The following is a 26,142-nucleotide window of genomic DNA, read 5'->3' as shown; positions in this document are numbered from 1 at the left end:
GCCTTACCAGTGTTGTATAGTCCAGCCCCAAATCAGACCTGTACTAGGTTCTTGGTCTCAAACACAAAGAAACATATGTATACCCTTTTAGGATATAAATCAATCCATGTAAAAGTAATCAATCAGATCAATCAAGTTACTGGAGAGGCAAGTATATAAAGCAAAAGTTGTTTGGGTTCTTGGTAAAGGTTTGCTAGTGATTATCCAAGTTACTGTGGGCACCTCTTTTTTCCTTTTTCTCATCTCAGTTAGGTCAGTGTTGTTTTAAGTAACAAAGGATGTAAAGATACGATGTTGCTTCCATTGAAAGCAAGTGTAAAACCTTTCAAAAGACAAATTAGTCAGTGTTCCCATGGGATGAGCAATGATCGTAATTCAACAGAATTTGAGGCTGACAAAATGCTGTCTAGCATGCAGATAAACAATATTCAGGATATATGAAAATGGCTTAGACAATTCACGTGAGCAAGTGAAGTCTTCAGAGGGACTGCTATTAGTTACTGAAAAGCATTAAAAGGAAATTAAGGATTTCCTACCTCTTATACAGTCAATTTCCACACTTAAGTATTGGTGAAAATTTTCAGCCACACATGAAAGCACTGAATTCATATTAACAGTTCTCAAAATATCTTTTCTATTTGGGATCCCTGCAGGTTGCACTGGTTGGATACAGACATACAAACTCTCTAGTCACACACACGCATGGACAGAACCTTGCTGGGTTGGAATATAAATTGACCTAGCTGAATTTTTGACTTTGGCAGAGGCCACTAACCAGTGCTCATGGAAAACGTGACGATAGAACTTCAAAATAGAATAGCATTTCTGTCAGTATTTCCTGTCAGAATATGGAAAGCACAAATTGTGGTTGAATACACAACACCGTTGTGTTGAAAAGCTCTCAACAGGCTTTTATCCTTGGATTTTGCCTAAACATATTTGATCTCACATATACTTTGACCTCCACATAAATACCTTTATTATGCATACTGCGAAAAAATAATTTGTTTGAAACCTGCTGCTTGATCAGTACTGAGTGATCTGGTTCTTACATGATAAATAGAAAGTTACTTTTCCTTTTTCAGATTTCCTCAGCATCTCTCATCTGTATATATTTTCTTATAAACCTCAGCTATTTCCAAACTAAAGCACCTTGGTCTATCTGATCAGTCTTTGCTTTTTTCACTATTTCTTTTCTAATAAGTATCTTTTTGACTCCCGCTTAGCACCAAGTAGATTTTTTCTGACAATTACCCACAATAATTGTTAGAACCCAGAAGTGTTACTGAACATCCATTGTTAGCTATGCATCGCTAAAGTTGTTTTTTTCCCCTCTTGTATTCTTTTGTATTAATTGCCAATGAACTTTATTCAACATGTTTCTTCACATGGAATCACTATTGCTTGATAGCCTTGACTCTAGGAGCTCTTAAAAGGTATAATAAAAAAAGCTATTTTGAAATGCATATTTATAAAAAGAACTGGATCCCTTTACTCATGTTTCCTAACTCATTAAAAAAAAAGAAACTCAAATAACCATACATTAAAAAAATCAAAACCAAAACCAAAACCAACCAACCAACCAAAAAGGAAACCCCAAAGAAACAAAAGCATAAAATTCAACATCTCCCCTTCTCCCCCACAAAAATCGCCAAACTCAGCACACCCTCTAACCAGTTCTGAAGGATGATTTTCTTCTATAAAGTTCATTGCACTAAAAGGGGTTTTTTTATTCTGGAATTTGTTCAATACAGAATTAATGCATGCTTGCTAGAAATTCTCTGGATTCTCCAAAAACAAATCCTCCTTCTCTCTCCAAAAACAATTCTATTCAAATACAGCATCATGTTTGCCACCGTCTGATCTTTAGATAATGACACTGATCTCAGTGATAGATGGAAGTAATAGTTTTACAATTTTGTATTTGAATTCTTTTGAAAATATTGAATGAAAAACATCTGGACACATAAACTTACTAATTTTCCTTTTTTTTTTCTTTTGAGCAGTCATTGGTCTCTGCTTGAAGCAAGCATTAAATTCATCACTTGCAAACAAAAGTTCTACTGCAAAACATAGCCTAAATTATTTTTTAGTTAACTGTGATAGAAAAAAAATCGGTTTGTTTTTCTGCTGTTGCTTTAACTTTTTTGAACATTCTTCTTATCTCTCAATCATTTATCAGGTTATGTATCAAATGTTACAAGCACAAACACTGAGTTCTTTTCAAAAGGAATTATACAGTGGGCTAGAAAAAGCCCATTATCTACCTGTGGGAAACCACAAAACCTGAAACAAGCTCTGATGAACTGAAGGTATGTTAATAGCTTTTAGGTGTTGCACAATACACTTGATTCCAACGTATGGCAGAATTTACACAACTATAGAAATACTAATACTGGCCTTGAACACTCAGAATTAGGCTTGATCAAGTATAAAGCATATTGCAGTTAATTTTTAGCTATCTAGAGAGGTATGCAGGGACTAGAATGCCTTACGCCAGCCCTGTATTCTTTTCCACAGACTGCTGGACTGAAAAATAACACTTGTGGAAAATTATTCTTTTTGTCCAGATAAACATTTCAGTCTTTGACTACAAAAATAAAACTTAGAAACTGCACATTATCAGACAACAGTAGGTTCTATTCTGCAGCTGTTTAAGCAGAAAGATCTAGTCTTTGAAAGTAACTTGCCCAATAACAAAAAGCTTGGGTTTATTCTTTGCACCACAAATGTATTCATTTTTTCTCTTTCTTTTTGTGGGGGAGAGGGGAATACTTGGCACAAAAAATAATTAATTTTAGTTAAACTTTATAGGATTCACTTGTCTTTCATTGAGACTATTAATTCTACTATTCTACAAAAATATTTTAAATTATAGATATTGAAGGCTTAGCAGTTCAAGACTGTTACTTCTTACTTTAGCAACTGGCATAATTTGCCAAAGTTTGCCAAGCATGAAACCTATCAGTTTTTCAGACAGGATATTGATACTATGAATGTTGGAGTTAGTTCTATTTTTCATTGAAAACACACTGCTGATTAACAGAACTGAAATAGCTCTATATTACCGCCACCTGAAAATTTACCTCTTTTTTTTTCTGCAGCATTGTACTGAAATGTAGTAGAACTAATCACGCTTTAAAAACCCCCACATAGTTAATGAGTTTACCAATGTTGTATTCTGCTCAGTACATACTCTGTTCTGAGGTATCAAAAACTACAGCAGGGGAGAGCGAGGGCAAGCTGCAAATGAACAGGGATATTTCACTTCAGTTTCCAGGCAACACAGGAAAGTAATGGCTATGCAGCATGCTGGTCTTTGTTCTAAGAGGTGCTAGAACTCATAATTATCATGCAGTTTTAATATTAGCATTTGCTTCTTCTACCTCACATATTCCAATCCTTTTTTTTTTTTTTTTTTTTTTTTTTTATTCCTTCCCTTTTGGCCATGTGTGGAGAATATCTCTTTTCTGAAATAGTGTCTGTCTGTATAATCAGTGTATCCACTCCTTGGAGAAAGTCCATCAGTAAGCACCTGTTACTGAAATGATATTATAATCAAATGGTTGTCCAGAGAAGGACCACAAGGATGGTCAGAGGGATGGAGCACCTCTCCTATGAGGAAATGTTGAGAGAATTGGGTGTGTTCAGACCAGAAAAGAGAAGGTGACCTAATTGCAGCTTTCCAGTACCTGCAGGGAGCCTACACGAAAAATGGAGAGAGACTTTTTAGATTGGCATGTAGTGAAAGGGCAAGGGGCAATGGCTTCAAACTGAAAGAGAGTAGGTTTAGATTAGTGTTAGGAAGAAATTCTTGACTGTGAGGGTGGTGAGGCATTAGAACAGATTGCCCAGAGAAGCTGTGGCTGCCCCATTCCTGAAGGTGTTCAAGGCTAAGTTGGACTGGACTTTGAGCAATATGATCCAATGGAAAGTGTCCCTGCCCATGGCAGGGGGATTGAAACTAGATGATCTTTAGAGTCCCTTCCAACCCAAGATATTCCACGATTCTATGACAGCCATGTAACTTTGCCAGTTCTGGAACTTGCTCCTCTTTTGACCCAGATGGATTAGAAAATGGAGAGGAGATTCTGACAGAGGGCATTTAGTAGCTTGAGCATCAGCTATTTCATAGAAGATTTAATTTAAAGGTGCTTACTTTAATCATATTGAACAGTAATAGGGATACTCATCCTGAATTAAAGTAGTTGTAATTTATTTGGTGAAAAATTACCTCCAAAAGAAGTAATAAAAAAAATTTTTAAGTATTTCTTATAAAGAAGTTTGTTAAAAAGCAATAATTTCATTAGAGCTGTTAAAACTAATCTTGTTTACTTTCTAGGGTGTTCCTGTTTACTCTTGTAGTTCCATCACTGCAAAACCAGAATTTTTTAAATCTTTAACAAATCTCTACTATTGCAGCTCTTCTGCAAATTTACCTATGTTGCTATTCAAAATAGTAGAATATTTACTTTTAACCAATTGCAATGTTTTTCAGTCACTACGTATCTGAAACGTGTATTTCTGTAGTGACATACACTACATAAGTACTTGAATGTATTAATGTATAAAATTCTGTTAAAAGTAAACAAGCAGAGCTTCTACTTCCTCTCCCTACATAAATCTATGATATAAATATAGCATACATTATAAATATATGGGTTATACGATAACAGTGATTACATGAGACAATTTATTCCTGAAGCAGCTATAATTCTGGTCTCAGCTGTGGAATAAGACTTGCTCAGAGCCACAGACAAGGTATCAGCCCTCTGGGCACCAACACTTCACTGCAAAGTGATCTCTAACCTGAGTAAATTAAACAGCCACAGACTGCTTCTGACAACATGCCACCCACACCCTTTCCCTGCGTGTTCAGACCTGGTCCTCCCCTGGCATCCACAGCCTCCGACTACCGAAAGCAGTACAGTTCAAAGAACAATAAAGTCTCACAGCTCCAGTATTTATGCTCTGTTCAGTGACTGAGAAAAATCAGTTTGCAAGGAAATCAATTATTTTTCCATGTTTCTGTTAATTCAGTACATTCATTCTCCCACACAAATAAAACAGAACTTCTACATTGGATGTCTAAGCTGGGATGTCAGAAACAATAATAGATTTTTTTTTCTGAACTAAGTTGTTTTTGTAACTGTTTGATCAGTTTCTAAAGGGATGTATCTTTGATTTTAAAACAAACAAAGCTTTCCAATATACTCATGGAACTTTAATATATATAAAAATACTCTCAGGTTAAGACTCACGTCAACAAATTCAACAAGAAAATTTCCTTTAGTAACACTTTGAGATGTAAATAGATGACTTGTGCTTTCTGTCTTTCCTTTTATGTATTTAACTTTTATGTTTTCACTTGTCTTTCATTCCTGATTTGACTTTTTAATATTTTTTTTTAAATGTTTATTTTACAATTGCATGCCTGTCTTCCTGCACTGGCAGCAATAAATGTTCTCGCATTTGGGTATTTTATTTAAGATATAAAGAAATGTAATCTACATTTAAAAATAATATTTACATTTCTGTTGGTCTTAGGTTTTGGACAAAGCTTATGTACAAAAAAACAGTCTTGGCAAAATTAATTTAACATGATTTCTTTTAGCAAAGCTATCATAATATTTTACCTATCACTCCCTCCACAAGCAGTCAGAATGACATTAATTTTCTATTTTCTCTTTTTTTTTTCCCACAGAGTGTAAGAGCAAAGAGAATTTCAACTGCATTCAAGTTCCAATAGCTAATTCAAGTTTGCTATGTTTAAATTATTTTTCTTTTAAAACAGATTTTTATTTCATTCTTTTTCTTCATTTTTGTTACCTCTGGAACAATCTCTGTAGTTCACAGGACTGTAATATTTCTATTTGTCCAGCTTGAATTTTTTAATTAATAAAGATGTTTTAGCTACCATACAAAGAGTCCTAGTTTGCCCTAGACAAAAAATATTTTGTGCTTCTAATGTCAGTATAATTACTATTAGAATAAGAAGCTTTCATGTTACCTTCTTCCTCAGTTGCTATTGTTTTCAGAGGTGGATAAAAAGAATAATTTCTTTTCACAACTTCAGTGAATGCTCTGCAAAATTCAGGGGGGTCTTACAGGTCTACAGGTGCAGAAGTAGCACACATGAAGGTCTCAGGAAGGTTATAACCCTTACAATATACAAGTGGTATTAGAATGCAAAGAAATGGTTTATTTTACCATAGGGCTTTTAACCCCTTATCTACAGAATGAGTCACCACCTATATGATAGACATTTCATGGAAAGCAATGCCATGAATAAAAGCTTTGGTTTAATTATCACAGTTGTGAGTATGGAAATAAATACACACAAGAAGCAGAAGTAAAACAAAAATTAATTAAAACCCCAGAGAATATAAAAAGATATTTAGACTTTAAATTTCCTAGACTTTAAATGTACACATTTTAATTCTTTAGTATTTAATTTTTATGTCTATTTTCTGAAGGTGATTTTTTTGTATTCAGGTCTTTAGCTTAGCAGAAAAAATAGAAAACTGTCCCTTAAAAATGCAAAACTTTAAAAAAAACAAGTTTTATACTTCAGCAAGTCCCCATAGCCCTTCTAGTTAAGTCACTGATAGGTAACCATAATAGAAATATGCCAAGATCAGCCAAGAGGACTTTGCTGGAAAAGATCCATCTTTTCTTCATCCCAAATGGTTTAGATTACTTTTAAGTAAAAGAAATTATATTGAAAATTAAATATTTAAACTTGCTTGCTCAATAACCTGCTGAACACCTAGAAAATACAATCCCACAAATGCAAAAAAAAAGTGTAATTTCTGCAGTGTTGTATGTTAGCCCATCTTGAATATATTGATAGATGTCTAACGTACTTAGTCAGGTATTACGTGGCTCCAGCATGCCAACATTAGAAAATTCATTCACCTCCCTGTGATTCCCTCCTAATATATGTTCAGAAGGCAGATACAATACTTTTCTCTAGCCAAGCCTAGACAAAAGTAATGAAGAGGACAACATAAAATTATGAAATTTTTTTTCATTAAAACCTTAACCAAAAAGCCCAACCTGCACTAAGAAAATGCTTACAGGGAGGGTTATCAAGATTGTAAGACAGGCTCTCAAATGTTAAAAATGCTGAAATTGTTTGTCCAAGCAGCCATAATTTGCCCTTTTTGCTTAGCACACATGATGATTGACATGCTCTTTAACAGTAATCACAACCATCTTTTCCATCAGACCAGTAATACTTAGTATTTTCCAAACAGAAAAAGAGGCAAAAGGACCTCAAAGTTGAGGGGTTGCCCCTCAGTTTTTGAAGATATTGGAAACTGTAATGCATAAAAAAGGGAACATACACACTGTATTTAAGAAGGAGCCACTACTTTGTAAACCCATGTTAGACCTTTTCTGCACCACAGAGTATGTCTGCACCTTTATCAAAGCAGGTAAACTTTTGCATTGACTGGTCTTCCTGTGAATCACACACAACTGAGCTTTGGACTGCATAGTCAAGGTTAGTGTGGCACATAGGAACTGCTAAGTCTGATGACAACCAAGATAAATTTGTTCAGATGTATTTGTCATGCTCAACTACATTAATGTTTCAGATTTTTGCTACAGGTCAGTGGGTACTCTAACAATTATATGTCAAGAACCTCTAAAGCTTGTATTGGTTTAGTTTCTGCTATAGTTAAAAAGTTCAAAACAAAGACAACTTGGATTCCTTTCCTTAGATTCCTACAATACCAGGGATATTGACACCATTAGAAACTATAAATGATTATTTCATATTCAAAAGATGAAAACTGAGCATTTTCTTAACCTTTAGGCAATGACAGCATTTCATACTTTTCAATATTTTTTTCCAATATTTTCCAAAAAATTCCTGAGATAAATATTATAATGTTATATGTCAAGTATTTAGAAATGAGGACAATATATTATAAACAATTTTGTTGACTCAAAAGTATAGGAAGTGATGGCACAGCTAGGTTTAAAATCCAGGATATTTTGACTCAGTCTCACAACATAATTAATAATTAATGATTAGGTGTTATGATTTAATACTCTATTAAAATAAATGACTGGAGCAGAAGTAGGTTCTACAAAAATGTTTCCTAATCCTCACCCAAAGATTTTAACCAGAAAAATGAGCTACAAGTTACCAGCATAAGCAATGTTGTAATAGTCTTTTTATAGAGAAGCTGAACTTTTCTTCTGGCAGCTACGCAGGAAATTATTATCCATAATTTTTTTTTGGGGGGGGAAGCATTTTTATTTTTTAAAAAATTTAAATTAATTTTGAGCCATATCACATTTTAGTCTAAACATGATACTGATTATTTTTATTAGTCATTGCATTAAAATGCAATGATATTCAAATTTCATTATTTTAGGGGCAACAAAACTCCTGAAAAAGTGAAATAACTTCATGTTAACACCAAAATCCTTCATGTTACATACAGTCATGTAACTATGTCAGGATGAGTACGAAAGCAATTAAGATTTCTGGAGAACTACTGATAAATTAGTACTTATAGTGCCCAGAACAGGGCCTTGCTACAGAGTCATAATTTCTCACTCATTAGGCCGGATTATAATAGGCAAATAACAACCATGTTTCACAACTTCACGGGAATTAAAATAGTGTGAAAAGAGATGGTCATTGGTACTACTGTATGTGGCCTGCACTGTAACCTGTTTGTCAACATACTGAGGCATTATCAGTCCTTAAGCAGTCAAAAGTGAGTCAGACAATTTTAGCGCCTTTCAGTCAAAGAACTTTCACGTACACCCATGCATTACAATTCTTGTTTTTCTCCAGCCTTCCTATACTTCAGATCTTAACGTTGCTGACAAGGCTTTACTGCTAGGTGGTTGAGTTTTGTGTCTTACTCTCACCCAGCCTACTTCATCTGTATTTAAATACCCTAAAATGAGCTACCTTTATACTCCAGTTGTTCATCTTAAATTCCTTATCTAAGACTACTGTTCCTCGTGAAGCCTTTATTTTACTGTCTGCAAAATATAATATATTTAAACAGACTACTTTGCGAAAGTCATACTTAAATAGCAAGCTTCTCTATCAGTTATTATATGGATGGAATTAAGTGTGCAAAAGTATTAGTTTTCTTTGCAGAACCTGTATAAAGAGCTAAGCCTACTCCAAGGCTTACACATCCTTAAAAGGATTAAATTACATTTTGTGTAGCTATGTTTTAAATTAAGGCTGTATCAATTACTAACTACACCATCTTTCTATTGAAGTGTTTCTTTCACATTATATACACTAAATTCTGGAAAAGCCATACTTTTTTCTGATGTCGACTTTCTGAACTTTCAACCAAGTTTTCTAAACTTAAGTTCTTGCATAAGCTAACATATGGCACCCTATTGCTTGTAAAGAATAGACTGCCTTTACAATATTAGATGATTGCCATTTCAACGTCATTCTTTTTTGTCTCCTTTATAACTCCCTCTGTGACCACTAAAGCGTAACTTTCTGTTACAGAAAGGGTGTGGATGGAAACAAAAGCTATTGGACAGCTTCAGTTCATAGCACAAGATTATATGAAAGAAACATTACCAAGCAACTTTTACAGACCTGGGTCACTTCATGTTTTTACCTGCCCTTGCCATTTTAACAATGATGTTTTCATTGTATGCATTCAAATAACTGATAACATTTTTAGATGGCTTTTAAATACTAATAAATTTATTTCGTTTATTTTTGATTGGTGATGATCTTTGTAATTTGGACACACAAGTAGCAGCTTGTAGCAAAGACACAACACACAGAACATTTTTGATTGTGTAAAGCATGTCTAGAGCAGCTTTTTAATTAAATGCAGCAGATAGTCTGGAGAACTATACAGACGAGAATATATGGAGAATGAAAGACAGAGGCTTTCTTCCTTGGAATCAGCTGTGATCTGATTTTTACTCCCCCCACCTCATATGAAAAAAAGGCCTCACACCAGAAACAGAGCTGCTACTGCTCAGCATATACACAAGACTCACAACAGATGCTCCACAGTCTGAAGGGGTTGTAAAAACCGATCCTCATGCTGTCTAATCAGAATCTAGTTTACTTTACAAATTAGTAATTAATTATTAAATAATCACATCTCCTAACAATTTATTGGACATTAAGGTTAAATATTTTTGTTTCACAGTTTGAAACAGAATTGATTAAAAGAAAACCATTTTACTTTTATTGATCTATTCACAAAGATTCATGAGGCATGTACTTTAAATTCATCAGCACAGAGTCCAAGTTCTACCTTGTAATATAATCTCTGAAAAAAAGCAGAGACTGTCATCCTCTGAGAAGCCATATAATTAAAAAACCCACAACTGTTACGTGAAGAGCAGGACAATGTGATGGCAGATCATTTGAACTAAGGAGAAAAAGGGAGTTAGAACAACTCATCAAAAAACAATCTTAACAAAGGTTCTGTAGAAAAGATTTATAATTGTGGAGACATATTTTCAATTTTTTGTTGTATATATTTTCTTAATAGAAATACTGACAATGTGTATTCTTGGGAAGTACATTCATTCAATGGTCGTTGGTTTGCAAGCAAGATTAAGAGATTTTTACACAGGTCATCAAAAATTTGAACAATTGTCTGAACAAAATCAGGTGAAAATATTATTACCAGGAAAATATTTACTTTTTTTTCTCACACAAAAGGACTTCCATGTAATAAAATACTGGATATTGTGGTTCTGAAAACATGGTTGATATGATACCGACCTTCTTAGTTGTAATAATAGGTATCAGAGCACCATTACGAAGAGACAGTAGTGCATATGATAGTGTTCCAAGGGAAGGCTTCCAGACCGGAGCAAAACCCCACAAAAGAGGTCAGAAAGAAATTTTGATAATGTAAAAGAAAAAATCAGAGAATAATTGGCAGGTATGGCCCCTGAGTAAACAGTGAATTCACTAAAAGACGAGACATTGAAACAAGGCATTCCTTATTCTCAGAAATCTCTTGGAGATAAGTGGATGGGAAATTCTGAGGTATTTCAAATTAAATATTTCAATTACAATAAGTTGGTATTTTGCAATATTTTATTAGAAAATTCCTCACAAGCTCAATCTGAAATCTGTGGTTTTCTGTTGAGATGACCTTTTACATACTGAAGGATTCAGTCCAATCTTTAACTCAACGTGGTTCAGTGTTAGCGTTAATAAATTGCTTACAATGATCGCATGATGGGATTTAATTTTTCTCATACTCCATTCCTCTCCCCACAACATGTATTGTTTCTCTTGGGAAGCTATTGTTGATGAAAGGCCAAAAGTTTGAAATTGTCACAGGTGTTATGTTATACTAGTGCCACCAGATAGCAACAACTGTTGTGTGGCTCTGGCTGCAACAATTCCTTCTCTGATACATATACATATACATATACATATACATATACATACACATACACATACACATACACATATATATCATATACATATACCTTGCACAGCCACTGCAGACAAATATAGTCAATGCTATGGCAGTGTGCTCCCCTCAGCACCAACCCCAGCTGTGATGGCTGCATCCAGCTTACACTAGACTTTGGGGCATGGATGAAACCTGGCAGCCAAGGGCTGTCTGGACCAGTGACCCACACATCTCGCTGCTGTGCAAGTGTGACTGTAAGCCAGTCACCTCACCTCATAAACAGTGGGCAGCCCAGGGTGCGGGGGCTCTCCTGCAGGGTGCTGGGCTGCACACCAGGATCTCCTCCTGAGCAGGAATGCTGTCCAGGTTATGCCTCAAGGGTGAGCCATCCCTTGCAGCAGCACATTCTCAGTAAGTGATTAACTGCATGCTAAACTTTGACATCTCAGCCAAGCGATACAAAGGATTGATTGTGTACATATGATCCTTCAGACATAAACCATTGTCCAAGTCTGAGCTGCTAGGATTGGACCCAGCCCTACCTAAACTCCTCTCTGAGAAGTCTGGAAAGCAAGGGGGCCCTGTCTGAAACTCATGGCTCAGTGAACGGGCCTCCCCAACAGCTTTGTCTGACTGTGCCCTCTGTGCTGTAAATAGACGAGTGGACCTTGCCATCAAATCTTGTTAAAACACAGTCACATCTATTGCTGAAATTTGTTATATCAACAAAGCATATTGTGTCTTCTCTGTCACAAATGAAGTGCATCACTCCATCTGCAACAGACTCACAAGAGAACCACATGTAAGGGTCCAGACAGCGACTATCAGCCACAAAGTGTGAGAAATATTTAAGTACACAATGATTCTTAAAATCATTGATCTTGTAGCTGACATAGCTACCTCAGCCCTCTCAAACATATGTTGCATTCTTCAGAAACAAGTGATACATATTGTTGTTTAGAAGTTTCAAATATTTCTTCTGTGGTAAATTATTTTTTATGTGGGGAATATAGTTCATTCTACATTCATTTCTTAGGCGTTTTAATGAATATTTTTAGTGATCTTACTGGATTTCTACATTTAATTATGTGGTCTATTCTATTTCCCATGACAGCATGAAATTACACAAGTCATTATTCTTCTTTTTGATTCTGTAATGTACCACATGCTACGATTGTAATTAGCACCTTTGGAGAATTTAATTCCATCATGTGAATGTGCATAATAATGAGGAGGTCCAAGAGGCAAATATTTTAAAAAAATTTATGTTTTATTGCTTATGACTGTGCTTATGAACCTGCAGCAGATTTTAAAGGTTCTTACAGTTGTGTATTAAGACTGGAAATACAATAGTTAACTTGTCTGATTCATCATTCAGTGAACCACCCCATCCCCAAAAGAAAATAATATCTGCTATCTATGATTGCATGTGTCTTGTATAACACAGAATTGTATTTATAGTAAGGGTCAAATAAAGCAATTATTTGCATATAGCTGGGAGACTCTTACAACATAAAAATGCACACCAGAAATGCATACTTATTTAATGTGGAAATACATATTTTTTCAGATGAAAAATGACAAAATTGATTTTGAGTAAAATTTATTAGCTGCTTTATTCTATTTTAGGGAGGAAAAATTAATATATAGACAGATGTTCTTAAAACACTTTGTAGAGATTTATTATCTAGCACGCTCTTACTTATTCTAGAGATTGTCAGGTTCAGCAGGTGCAGATTTATCACAGAATCCCAATAAAGCATAAACCACAAAACCCCCACACATATATACAAAATCGATAGTTCACATGTTTAATCAATTCATTCACAATTTTTTAGCTGGGTTTTTTTAATTAGCAAAATGCTATCAAGAGATAATCCCAGAGATAAATTAGTGCATTAAGGAACACTATGTAAGTTCCTGGATATTCCAGCTAAACTTGGTCTGGCCCATAAATATAATATATTTAATTGTATTCCATTCATTTTTATATTTTATGACATCTTAGAGTATTCCAACTTTATTGGAACAATAAAAGTCTGTTACTAGTAGCCTACAATAACTTTACCCCACTATCAGGAATACACATCTGTTAAACATTTGTCACAGTGAGATTCTAACTGCTAAGATCTATGTTAGAATAAGAACATTTAATGAGTGTTGATAAATTTGGTGCACTGAAGAATACCAAAGAGATGTGATCACTAAGAAAATACAATCAGAGAAGCAAATAGGTTATCATTGAAGTATTATAACATGACCATGAAAGGACAGGTCTGGCAGCATCCTACCACAACACAGGGACCACTGCATATACAGCCTAAGGAACTTGACCCAGATGGAGACCAGTTCTAAGCCTGGGCAATTGCCCCAGATCAGGACAGAAATGAGGCTTCTGCAAATGTTTCACTGCTTTTCTGAATAAAGTAGAAGTCTGACAGTACTCTGCTCAATGACAGAGTAAAACTTGATGGTTCCACTTAACAGTTGCTCCTTAAAAGACTGGTAGCTTGACACACGGAGATGCTGAGACCCCTCTCCCAATCCTCTTTCTCATTAAAATGTTAATTTATCTATTGTTGGAATAAACTCTTGCAAGTTTTAAGCTCAGTGTTCTCCTGGATGACCAGTGGAAAAAATCATGAGCAGTACTAAATGAGAAGAATAAAATCCCAAAAAGGTCGTGAGATACAGAAGAAAGGTCACAAGAGGAAAAAGAATTGAGTTATACCTACAAATACTAAAAAAGATGAGGCACTTCAAGAATCTATGAAAGAAAAAGCTACCTCATTGCTAAAAAAATTGTAAGAATATCTATTCCCATAACAAACACATCTAGTAAGAGATCTTAATTACTGTAAGAAAACAAAAAGGGAAATAAACTTCTGAATCTTTTATAACATATTGGAAACTTTAAGGTTATGTGTATGGAACCTATGAAATCTTTAAGGCCAATGTACAGAGGACTTGATACTGAAGATGGAGGGAAGAGCTAACATGCAACACAAATCTGTGAGCTTTCATAAAACTTTGAAAATGTGTCAAACTGCAGAAAACAGGCAGGACTGCATGGATGGGTCAAGAACAAATAAACGGTTTTAGGAAACCATAAATGAAATACCTATTTACTCATGCAAACTGCAAATTAAGATAGCAAGTTTGCAAAATGTAGTCAGAGTTATCCAATAAGGGAGCAATGTGGAAGACTGCTTGAATCTAACAGGCTTTGCAAGATGTTACACAGTAAGCTAAAAAAACATGTAGCAAAACCTACTCAAATGTTCAAAAACAAATTCTAGAAAACAGATAATATTGCATCCCAAGAGTAAAATATTTAAAACCTTTACAGTCACCTATAATTGCTTGCGATACAATTAGAATAAGACATAATAAAAATTTTGGGGTGCAAGAGCACTATAGAAAAGCAGTTTCAGGTTTTGAGGTAGCTACTAAACAAAGTAGAACTCCAGAAACTCTGTTTCACTTCTGCTAATTTTTTTAGGATTTCTCCCAAATCGTGTCTAACACAGGATATGCCATTAAAGACTATAGGTCAGAAAATAGAATGGTCCAGGCATAGCCTCCCAGTAACTAAAACTTATGAAAAAATACCAATTTTACAAGGCAGCCAGGTCACCCACAAGAAAAGGTCTCAATCAAAATGGTTGAGATGCATTTTATTTTGCAAGGAAGGGAGAGATGCAACAGGTATTTTTATAAATGACAGTTTCTGTACTATCAAATCTAGTCAGCCAAATCTATCATTTTTTCTCTTTCACTCTGCTCTTCCTTGCTCAGTTATTTGTCCCTGTACAATAAAAACTTAGAATTTAGTCTTCGATTGCTCACTGATCTTTCTGAAGTGGTTTTCAATCTTCTACCCAATACTAGGAGCTCTCTATAACACAACTCTTATTTGAGAAAAAGCATCTTTGCTTTTTCCTTCTTTATGGAAAAATTAACTTTTTCCTCTTCTGTCTCTCTTCAGGTCTAAGCTGTGGAGAAGCAGTATTATTTTGCTGTGGTAAATTAATTTGCCAGTAGTTAACACCATTGTTCAGCATTCTTAGCTGACCACAAACTATTCTGTAAAATATAGGAGAGCATCATGTTCCCAAAGCTTATTCCTTTTCTCTGCCCCACTAACCTACGCTTCCATACAAGCATGCACCTCCTGCTGTAACAGAATTTCAAGAAGAGTGGATATGTGGATTGAGTTATCTTATACAATATGGTATGTCTGTGTGAAAATACTGTGAAATAAATTATTTCCTGGGAATGATTTATGCATCTGTTATGAATCTCTTTACATTTTATGTGAAGTGGTTCACACATTGTTCTAGAAAAGGAGTATGATCACTCAGTCTAAAAAGTCTGAAAAAAATTAGAATAGAGTCCATTCTAATATGCCAGATGTTACCTTGACTAAAACTTATGACTAAAACGATACTGGTGGGTGATCTGATTTAGAAACTGTGAATAAGGTTTATGTGAGAAAAACAAGGAAGTAGTAGAAGAAACTGATTTTTTTTTAATTGAATAAGAACAAGTTAAGTTACATAGGCATTATGTGCACTTTATCATCATAGAATTATAGAGCATGCTGAGTTGGAAGAGTCCCAGCAAGAACACTGAGTCCAACTTGTGGCCTGACACCCCAAGAGTCACACCATGCGCCTGAGAGTGTTATCCAAATGGGTTTTTAACTCTGTCAGGCTTGGTGTTGTGACCACTTCCCTGGGGAGCCTGATCCAGCACTCAACCACCCTCTGGGTGAAAAAAGTTTTCCTGACATCCAACCTAAACCTCCCCTGGCTCAGCTTCTCACCATTTCCTCAAGTTCTGTCACCAGCCATGAGACTGAAGAGATCAGTACCTGCCCCTCCATTTTCCCTCACAATGAAATTGTAGACTGCAATGAGGTCTCCCCTTCATCTCCTCCAGGTGGAGCAGAACAAGTGACCTGAGCCACTCTTCTCATGACTGCCCCTCCAGACCCTTCACTATCCTCGTGGCCCTCCTTTGGATGCTCTCTAATAGCTTATTGTCTTTTTTATACTGTGGCACCCAAAGCTGCCCCCAGCACTGGAGGTGAGGCCGCCCCAGAGCAGAGCAGGACAATCCCCTTCCTTGCCCGGCTGGCGATGCTGTGCCTGATGCCCCCCAGGACATGCCTGGCTGGCCCTCCTGGCTGCCAGGGCACTGCTGGCTCATGTTCAACCAGGACCCCCAGGTCTCTTTCCATGATGCTGCTCTCCAGCCTCTCATCTCCCAGTCTACACACAGCCAGCATTGCCACATCCCAGGTGCAGAATCCAGCACTAGCTCTTGTTAAACTACATCTAATTTGATGTAACATGATGTAACAGCATTAACTTGATGGCAAACATCATCTTACTCAAGCAATCTCCTCTTCTTAAACTTTATATGAAGCCTCATCTCCATGCTGAACCCCAACTCTCCAAGCTTTTCCTCACAGGATAGGTGTCCCATCCTTCTGATCACTTTTTTGTCCCTTCACGTTATTCCTCTGCTGGGGACCCCAGAATGGGATGCAGTACTCCAGGTGGGGCCTCACCAGCATGGAGTAAAGGGACAGAATCTCCTTCAATCTGATGACCATGTTGCTTTGGATGCAGCTCAGGATACATTTGGCTCTCTGAAGTTGTTATTCACCTACTATCTTGGACAGTTTTCTCCTTGGATGTTTCTTTCTTTTGAAATTACTTCCATACACCAAAATGTAATTAGTTTAGCTCCTGAAAAGCACTGAAAAGTGAAGGAGAGGAAAACATAAGTATAAAAAAATCTTTTAGGAAAATTTATATTGAAAATTTGAAGCAAAAAGTAGTAATAAAAAGTTTATTGATTCATTGTCGTACAGCTTCATTCTACTTTTAAAGTAGAAATCACTGAACTAAGCTGTGTAGAAACACATCAAATTAAATATGTTGCTCTTCTGCAATCTACCTGTAGCTAACACTTGAGGATTTTTTGGTTTTTGTAATTAGCAGTAAAAGTGCATGAAAAGATATTGTGCAATAAAAATAAAGACAAACATGAGTTTATGGGTAGGCTTATGTCAATTACATTCCTGAAACTTAAAATGGCACTCCTTGCCCATACCTATCTAAACTATTCTAAGGCATCTATCGTTTCCATATCTGAATGCCAAAGTCAATGTAAAACATTTACTATGGGTAGGGACAAAGACTGGCCAAATTCAGATGAAAGTACTCCATTTAACTGAGCATATACTTGCATTTTTACAGTCAGTAATTGTATTAAATGCTTAGGCTTGGGGGTACATGTTTTAAAAACAATCTAAAGAGCACAAACCCCTGCACATCGGGAAGTACTAAATGAACTCCAAAAGAGCTGGAGAGGGAATAGTTATCAATCGGGAACACGCACACTGGACCTGTGAATAACAAATCCACTTTAAATGACTTTAAAAAGAGGCATATATCACTAGTTACTGTCTCTGAAAACACACACAAATAAATCACAAAGGCAGCAAATACACTGCCCAAAGTTATATACAACACAGAAAAAAACAACTGGTCAATGATTTTGCATTCACTGAGAAGTATTAAGCTAGCAAACAAAAGCCAAAAAAATCAAGTACATGTGTGCCATGACTTCATCCTTTCAATTAAACAGATATAATTTAGTTGTTATGTTTCACTGACCTTACTATCCTGCTCCAAATATTTATGTTTCTTGCTTTTCCTTTCTTTACAGAACAGAATTTTTTGTAGAAATTAAGGAAAGCTGACTTTCCACATGAGTTAACTAGGAGTGTATGATTTAAAGTATCTAAACATCCTTCCACAGATCTTTGGACAGCATGTGTGAGAGATCACACACAGTGGATGTCCACACAGCTGGGAACAGACGGTCTCTTTCCCTGATCTGAAAGCCCTCTCTCCTCACAAATCACAGCACATGGGATCCCACCCTTGAGATCTGTTGTGCCAAAAGGCACTGGGGTAATCAGCACATTAGAAAAGGCTTATGAAGAGCAAACAAAGACAGTCTAGAAACTGATTTTGTCAAGCACATATCAGAGGACTTAATTTATCTTGTCCTTGTCCAGTAGTAATATGTGCTGTGGTTTCACTATATTGGTGAGATTTTAAGCATTATGAATACTTTTACAGTAATACAGTATAAGACAGATTTCAGAGGAAATGGAATTTGGGATTTCGTAGAGTTTGTTTGAAATCCTGGCCACAAAACTTCCAAATGCTTGTTTGTTTTCAGTTGCTGTGGTTTTTTCCTACAGACTGTAGACTGATATTGTTTACCGACTGAGAGGAATCCAGGCTGAAAGTTCAAGATAACTAGTTTTAATTTCAATTTTAGGCAGGACTAACACTCTGAACTGTAAGATACTCAGAAATTTATCCAACAGAAATTAAGGCCTTATACACCTCCACCACTTAAACCCTTCTATTTCAACTCTGAATGACATACTTCTTCCTCTCTAAAATCCTAAAAGTAACAGTTCATCCTTCAAGTGTTTGGATGAATTCAGGGGTACAGCTAGAGAAGCATAAAGAAGAAAAAGAAGTAGAGAAAGACCTGTAAAATGACTAAGAGTGATAACCCAATTATTAATGTGAAAAGATAATGGTCATGTGATAAAGAAGCATTTTGGTGTCAAAAGTTCTACAACCCAAGCCATTACAGAGGGAGAGCTATAGACTTTATGATAAAAAAGGGGCAGAAATGAGTTGCCAGAACAATTCATGAACCTCCCACTCACTTCTTGACTGTATCTGAATGCTGTTTCAGAACCTTGAAATCAGGGAGCTAGGTACAATCTAAATTAGGTTATTTTGCCACACTGGATCTGTGGTGGCTGCTTGGCATCACTGCAACACACAGCAGTATCTTTAGTGTCATACACTGATTTCTTATGCTACCTATATACATAATCCTCTTATCACCAGAAAAACATAAGAAAATAACAAATTTATAAAATTAGTGACATTTTGCAAATTTAGAGCGGCTTACCAGCTTACACATGGCTTGAACAAGGTCATGTTATTAAAATTTTTAATGCCTATCTGAGCAATGAACTAAAAAAAAAAAGATGTATACATGAATTCAAAAACTTTTCCTTAATTACAAAACAGATTACATTAGAAACACAAGAAAAAATAGAGCAGAGATGATCATTACTACAGTGGGCCAAACTAACCCCAGAATGGATCCTTCACAGTATAACATTTTGAATTAAGGTTACAACTACTCCGTTTTCAAATGCACTGTTTTCCTACAAGCTGTCTAAACTGGATTATATGCACATGGAATTAAAACCACTATAGTGCCTATGTAGCACTAAAGTGTACGGAAACCACAGGTCTATCACACAGCATCGCAGTTTTCTGAATAGATAACCAAGTGAGGACATATCAGTAACTACAGACTTGATGGTCTTTGGCAAAAAATAAATTTTGTAAGCCCTTCATATGCCTGTAAGACCAGTCATGTATGTTACTGCTCTGTCACTTCAGAAATACTATTCTTTGCAGATACCCAGGTAATTCACTGTAACTTGCTTGACTCTGTACTTCTACTATGATAAGCCCATCTCATAAATCATAACAATGAAGTGTTCATTTCAGGTCTAGTATTTCACATATTTGGGAAAATCCCAAGTGTTTTCTACACTCTTCATCATGGTGAAAAAGGCACTCTACACAAACTTCTGAGGCTCACTAGAGAAAGTGCATTTAAACAAAATTCCACTTTTTAATACTATGTAAGCCTTTTTCCCTTCATGTTGCCCAAACCTGTTTGTTAACTTCCTATCTGTCCCCTTCCTTTGTCTGTCATATTGGACTGCCTACACATGCATAATCACACATGATAATTTCCTTCTCTAAACTTTCAGAGTGGTTTTTTTTTTCATCTTACATTGTAAGCCAGGTCTGCCTGAATTACTTTCTTATCCTGCAGATTCTTATGTATAGAATATTTTATAAATTATTTAACACAGAACAGCAGCTAGAGATACTTAGTGTTGTTGGGATTTATGCATAATTGTTAAAGAAACATAAAATATCCTGATTTCATTCCATTTTCTATTTTACACATGCAATATCTGAACAGGTTTTAAAATTGATCTCAAAAAAGTATTCTTAAATTATAAAGGCACTTGTTTTTTCTTATGCTTTTCAGGGGTAAAAATATTATTTTATACAAGAAGTACTTTAACTACATAAATACATACATGGTAAAGAGTCAAGCACACTAGTATACAATGTGCAATGCAAATACCAATCACACAGCTATAGTGCAGATCTGATTTCAGACAAATGAAGATAAACTTGAAGAGCATATTCATTTGCTGCTTAGAATGCATGACTTATTTTCTTTGAACAGATTTCATTGCCCTGCTTCTCTTACAGTACACTTTTATTAGAGGAATAATGGGAGATGGAAGATCTCACAAGAAAGAAAACCAAACATCTCAGGACTATCAAAGCAAACAGGAATGTGTTTTTGAGTTACAGTAATCCCATATGCAACGTCTTTCAAAAGAATAATAAAAAAAGTAATAAAATAATGCTGCTGATTTACAGGAGATGGATGCAAGAAATAAATGTCTTTTTTAGATTTAATCACAAACACGTCTAAGGAGTGATCAAGTTACCAAAGAAATACTACTGGTGAATCATTTACCAAGGGGTTGCCTTACCATCTTTCTTGTTAATTCTAGCAACTGCTTTAATAAAAATCAGTGTTTCACACGAGATATCTATTCCCATCATTATTCTTTATTGTGTCCTTCTTAATTTGAGCACTGTTAAAATAACTTATGTTATTCTGCTAAGAGGCTGAAGGGTCTGAAATTGTCAATAAAAAAATAAAATATTTTCAACACATACATTAAAGAAAAGAATTGCCAAATCACTCTGGCGGCCTGAACAGCACAGAATACAGTAAGTACTTCTTTTATTTTGGAAGGAGAGGAAAGAATGGAGTTATTACCTAGGAAAGCAGAGGAAGTTTGGTGGCCTTTGTACAAGGAAATATACTTTTTCTTACTTCATATAAATTACTATTTTAAACTTCAGGACTGCAATTAACTTTAGTCACAAATTAGAACTGTGTCTTTCAACCAGAGAGATTAATGCAGAGACCAAAGCAAGAAATAGAAGCACTTACATCAAGGAGATAAATGTTCCTTGAAAAAAAATAATATTTTATGTCAACCACCTCAGTGCTTACCAGGTATGTGCCACAGTGAAACGTCGCTGTTTTGGTATGTTGCTATTTAAAAACATCCTTCTCAAAAGCCTTGGAGAGTTTCGAGGAGAAATAACTGGACACAGCCGGGGAGAAGCAGGTGAAGATTTTCGAGTTGTCCTGGACTTTTCATGTTGCAACAGGTTTTCCCTCAGGGTCTTCACTAGATCTTCATTTAGCCATGGATTTTGACTGTGTGTATTATCCACTTCAGGAACAGGCAAATTGTCCGGACTTGTCTGCTGAGCCATGTTTCTCAAGCAACTTTGTTACTAAGGTCTAATACAATCGAATGTTGACTTAACTGCTTAAAATATTGCCTTTCTAAATCAGTTCCCAAGAACTGTTCAGAGACCCTGCACCAGTTCAGCCTATTCTGTTTTCAACATGGTGTTGCCTGCCCTTAACGTCTTTCTACAGATAATGATCTACAAAGGAAAAAGCAAGCTAACTCCTCCACAGAAACCGATTAAACATTACCACTCCTCTCACAGCCCTGCTGCCAAAGATCACTTCTGAGCTATCATAGCAAGTGAGCACGAGAGGAAGAAATTGCTTTAGCACAACCTTTATCAGAGCTGTAAAGCTGCCTGTTAAACTATCGTAACTAATGTGCTGCAGCTGCTTGAGTGACTTCTGGTTATGTACATAAAAAGTGCTGGAGGAGGGGTTAAACATCAGATGTGTGCTGCCTTTGTTTGGTTATTCTTTCCTTTGCTTATTCCTGAACCTTCAGGGAGGTGGAGAGGAAGGGGGACTGCTGAAAAACCTCTTCTGTTTTTTCAAGGATCTACCATGTTCATCTTTGTCCATAGGAAAAATTCAAGCTTCCAAACTATTACCTCTTAAGCTAGCAAAGGCTAAAATTAAGTAGTGCAAAAGGGCTTAGTTTCTGCCTTTTCTCCTCCCTGCCCTCGAGTCAGTTTATAACAACCACTTTTCAAATGCATTTAGGAAAGTCAGATACTTGCTACCCTATATTTTTCAGAAAAACAAGCCTAATATTTAAGACATGTACATAAAATAAGACTATGAAATCTACAAGTATGTGTTTAATGATATGTTCTTATTTTAGTATTTTCATCATATTATTACCAGTATTTGAATTAAGGAAATGCATTTTTTCTATTCATAGATAATGGGGAGATAAACCATCAAAAGCTATTCAAAGGGAATTTCCAGAAGATAAAAAGGCAAAACTACATGCATTTATTTGGTGAATGCATACAACTAATAAATTTCATTTTTAAAATATATTTGTTTTCATGTAATTATGCATATAAGAGATTGGTGCAATTTTATGATACACCACCACCTTTGTCAATCAAACCTGAGCCTTATACTGTTTTTCAGTTTTAATAAAATAACTAACTTCATTTATTGCAAAAGACAAAGATTTTATAAACATGTTAAACTGTGTTGATAACTCACTAATAGCAGATGAACTCTAATCGGAAGGCAGGTGAAAATTTGCTTAAAGTTTTGCTTTACAGCAACAGTAACAACAACAACAGCAGTCTTTTCAGTTATAACCGTTCATACTACAGGAACAAAGAATCAACATTTTGTGAGAGATTTCTCTGTGAGAGATTTTTTTTTAAAATCATAACACTGGTTTAATATAATTTTCATTGTTGCAATATATTGTTCCTCTTATACTTTGTCTTAGAATCCAGTTATCCTTTGTGAATAAGAATTTCCTTTGAAGCACACACAGCGTCTTTGCTTTCAGTGAGATGAAGGGTGTTTACAATTGCATGACCAGGTGTGAAAGGCAAACATCGCTGTTTTGCAGCAAAATCAGAAATCCTGCAAAAGCAGCTTTCTCTCACAATGGAGAGGAATCACCTTTGTATTTAGCACTGAAGCCACAGTTCCTGATGAGGATTATAAAGAGAACATCATGATGCTGACAGGAGTAGATCAGAACAGCAGTGGAAAGGTCAGCTTACATTAAGAATGACATTGCTATCAGGTGTCAACCCCATTATGTAGACAAGTTTTAACTGTAATGCGTCATATGTGAAATTTGATAACAATGTACTTGCAAATTTAACTCAGTATTGAACAGCACCATAGAATGCAGAAATCACTGTGCATTATATTTTTGTGTATTTTTCTGAAATTTTACAGAAAATTTATTCATTTTGTAAAAATTAAGACTGATCAAATATAGAATAAAGTCCATATTATTAAAACTACAAAAACTAAAATTTTAAGCTACGTTTCATTAAGAATAAAATTAAAACTGGACATAAAGTGTTAATTTAAAGACAGAAAAAGAATTTGATTAAATCACAACTAACACATAACTACCACAATAACTACTTCCACACCTTCTTGATTGGAAGAGTAGTACACACAGAACTGGTCTTCAACAAGTAGACAAAATAAAAGCATGACATAGTAAAAGTTTTTAACTGCAAAGAACAAACATATCTGTTAGACTGTTATATTTTCTTATTTATAAAAACCACTAGCAATTGCATAAAAATTCCAAGCCCTTCTTTTAAATAATGCAGTCTGTATAACAAGAGTTACAGTTTTTTATGCTATGAAATACTGCCATCTGATGTCTATTCCAAAGCATAGTCTTCAGATAACTGCAGTGGCTTTATAAAACTAGTCAAACTGACATGCTGGAGATCAACAATCAATGACGTCATTAGGACCATTAACATTTATCAAAGTGAGCCTGGGATCATATTTTTAGCTACTCTATGTTTCAAAGGTAATTATGGAAGAGGAAAGCATTAGTCCACAGATCAGCAGTTTTATAACCCTTGTTCTTAAACTAAGTCAACAAGGGCCGTTGACCTTGCATTACAGGTATTGAGTGGGTTTGTTACAGTTTCAAAGAGGCAATATGTCATGTATATAGATCAGCAGGACAAATCCTTCTAACAGAAAAAGTGAACTAAGTCATTATTTGCATGAATAGCTAGCAAAACACTTTTCCTGACTCTGCTAGTAGGTTAAATTTCTGAACATAGATGATCTGTGTTCCAGATACCTCATTTTGGCACATGCCTGCCCATCTTCCTCCTCCTCATCCTCAAAGGAAAAAGAAAAGCTATGAAACCCTCAAGCATGCTCACAAAGTTAAATGAAAGCCTGTGGATTGATTTTATTAATAGACTAGAAACATGAACAGTCTTCACCGTAATAAAAAGCAGAGATTTAACTTCCAGCAATATCAAATAAGCATTATGTGCATTAGACAAAATGCTCATCTTAAGAGTCAGGAATTGGGGGAAGATAAAGCAGAAAATGGCAGTAGCATGAGGGATTTACGCAGGTACTAGAATAAAGACTTGAAAGAAAACTTTTCCATAAAGAAAAAATAGCATTTCCAGTATAAGGTGTTGAAAAACAGACAACAAAGTACTTTTTTTCTATAAAGATTCATTAATTAAAAAACAGCCCTACTAGACTGTGTTTTAATAAAAACATCTAATTTTCTTACAAAGATCACCAAAATTATTAATAAAACTTTGAAAAACTTCCCCAAGTGAAAAACAGAGTATGTGATTTTCACATACATTAAGAAAGCATAGGATACAATTAGAAAACTTTCTCTAGAGGTTGTAATCAAGATTACAAAAAAGAAGTATTTTTAAAGGCTTTAATTCTGATAGGTTAATTTTCTGAGCTCTTCCCTATTGAAATGAAATCTCTGAAAATGTCTGTTAAATTCAATCAAAAACAAAAGATAGTTACTACTCCTTTTGAAATAAGAACATTTGAGAGCTGATACATACCTCATTTCCAAAAGTTAATACTGTTAGTGCTTTAAGCATGTTGTATGTCTTATTTTAAGGCACTGACAGTTAAATCTAATTTTGCAGATTTTACATAGTCACATCTCATAGGTAAAAGTTATATCAAGAACAGATGTAATTCTGCCTGCTATACATTTAACTGAATCATCAAAAGCTCGAGACAAAAGCATAGAACTAGAACCTCCTAATAAGGGAAATTCATTACAAAAAATCTAGAAGTGCCAGTAGCTTTTATCATCTTCCAGTGACCACTTAAAGATAGTAAAAAATGAAATTAAAGTGTTCCATTCTTGTACTTTTCACAAACTTTCCTAGGAAAGATGTACCTTATGATAAATGTACTTAAAAAAATACAAGCTTAAAGTGCTTATTTTTCTGTTAATTACAAAGACTTTCTGAGCTGCAGCATATAGAAAGAATAAGTTAATTGGTTCTGCAGGGAATACTGTGCAAGATTAAACAAGTGTTTGATCTCACATAAAAGACACTGAAGAAGAATTTAAAAGTGCTTTCTTTGTTACAACTACTTTGAACATGGAGTATGATAAAGTTATTTTAATATTTTAACTATTAATCAACATAAAGAATCTATTATGTGATCGTGTCTATTTTAAATTACCTTGAATGGAGTTTTTCTTATTAGAGAATAAATGCAGTCACTTGAAAGGAGCAGAAGAACTTTTTTTACATCTTAC

General features: G+C 35.2%; 1 protein-coding gene across 1 annotated transcript in view; it reads right to left on the bottom strand.

Annotated features, from left to right (window-relative positions):
* PDE4D (phosphodiesterase 4D) overlaps positions 1–21,916 on the bottom strand; it is a gene marked incomplete at its 5' end in the record, with an annotated part of 319,930 nt that extends 298,014 nt beyond the window's left edge. Inside the window, one exon of the mRNA XM_082301744.1 lies at positions 21,648–21,916. Coding sequence (XP_082157870.1) covers positions 21,648–21,916 — 269 coding nt within the window. The remainder of the gene's footprint in view (positions 1–21,647) is intronic.
* Between the last annotated feature and the right edge of the window lie 4,226 nt (positions 21,917–26,142).

The sequence above is a fragment of the Coloeus monedula genome (genome assembly GCF_965178545.1).
Source record: "Coloeus monedula genome assembly, chromosome: Z".
In the NCBI taxonomy this organism is placed as follows: Eukaryota; Metazoa; Chordata; class Aves; order Passeriformes; family Corvidae; genus Coloeus; species Coloeus monedula.
This window is presented reverse-complemented; position numbering and strand designations above follow the sequence as displayed.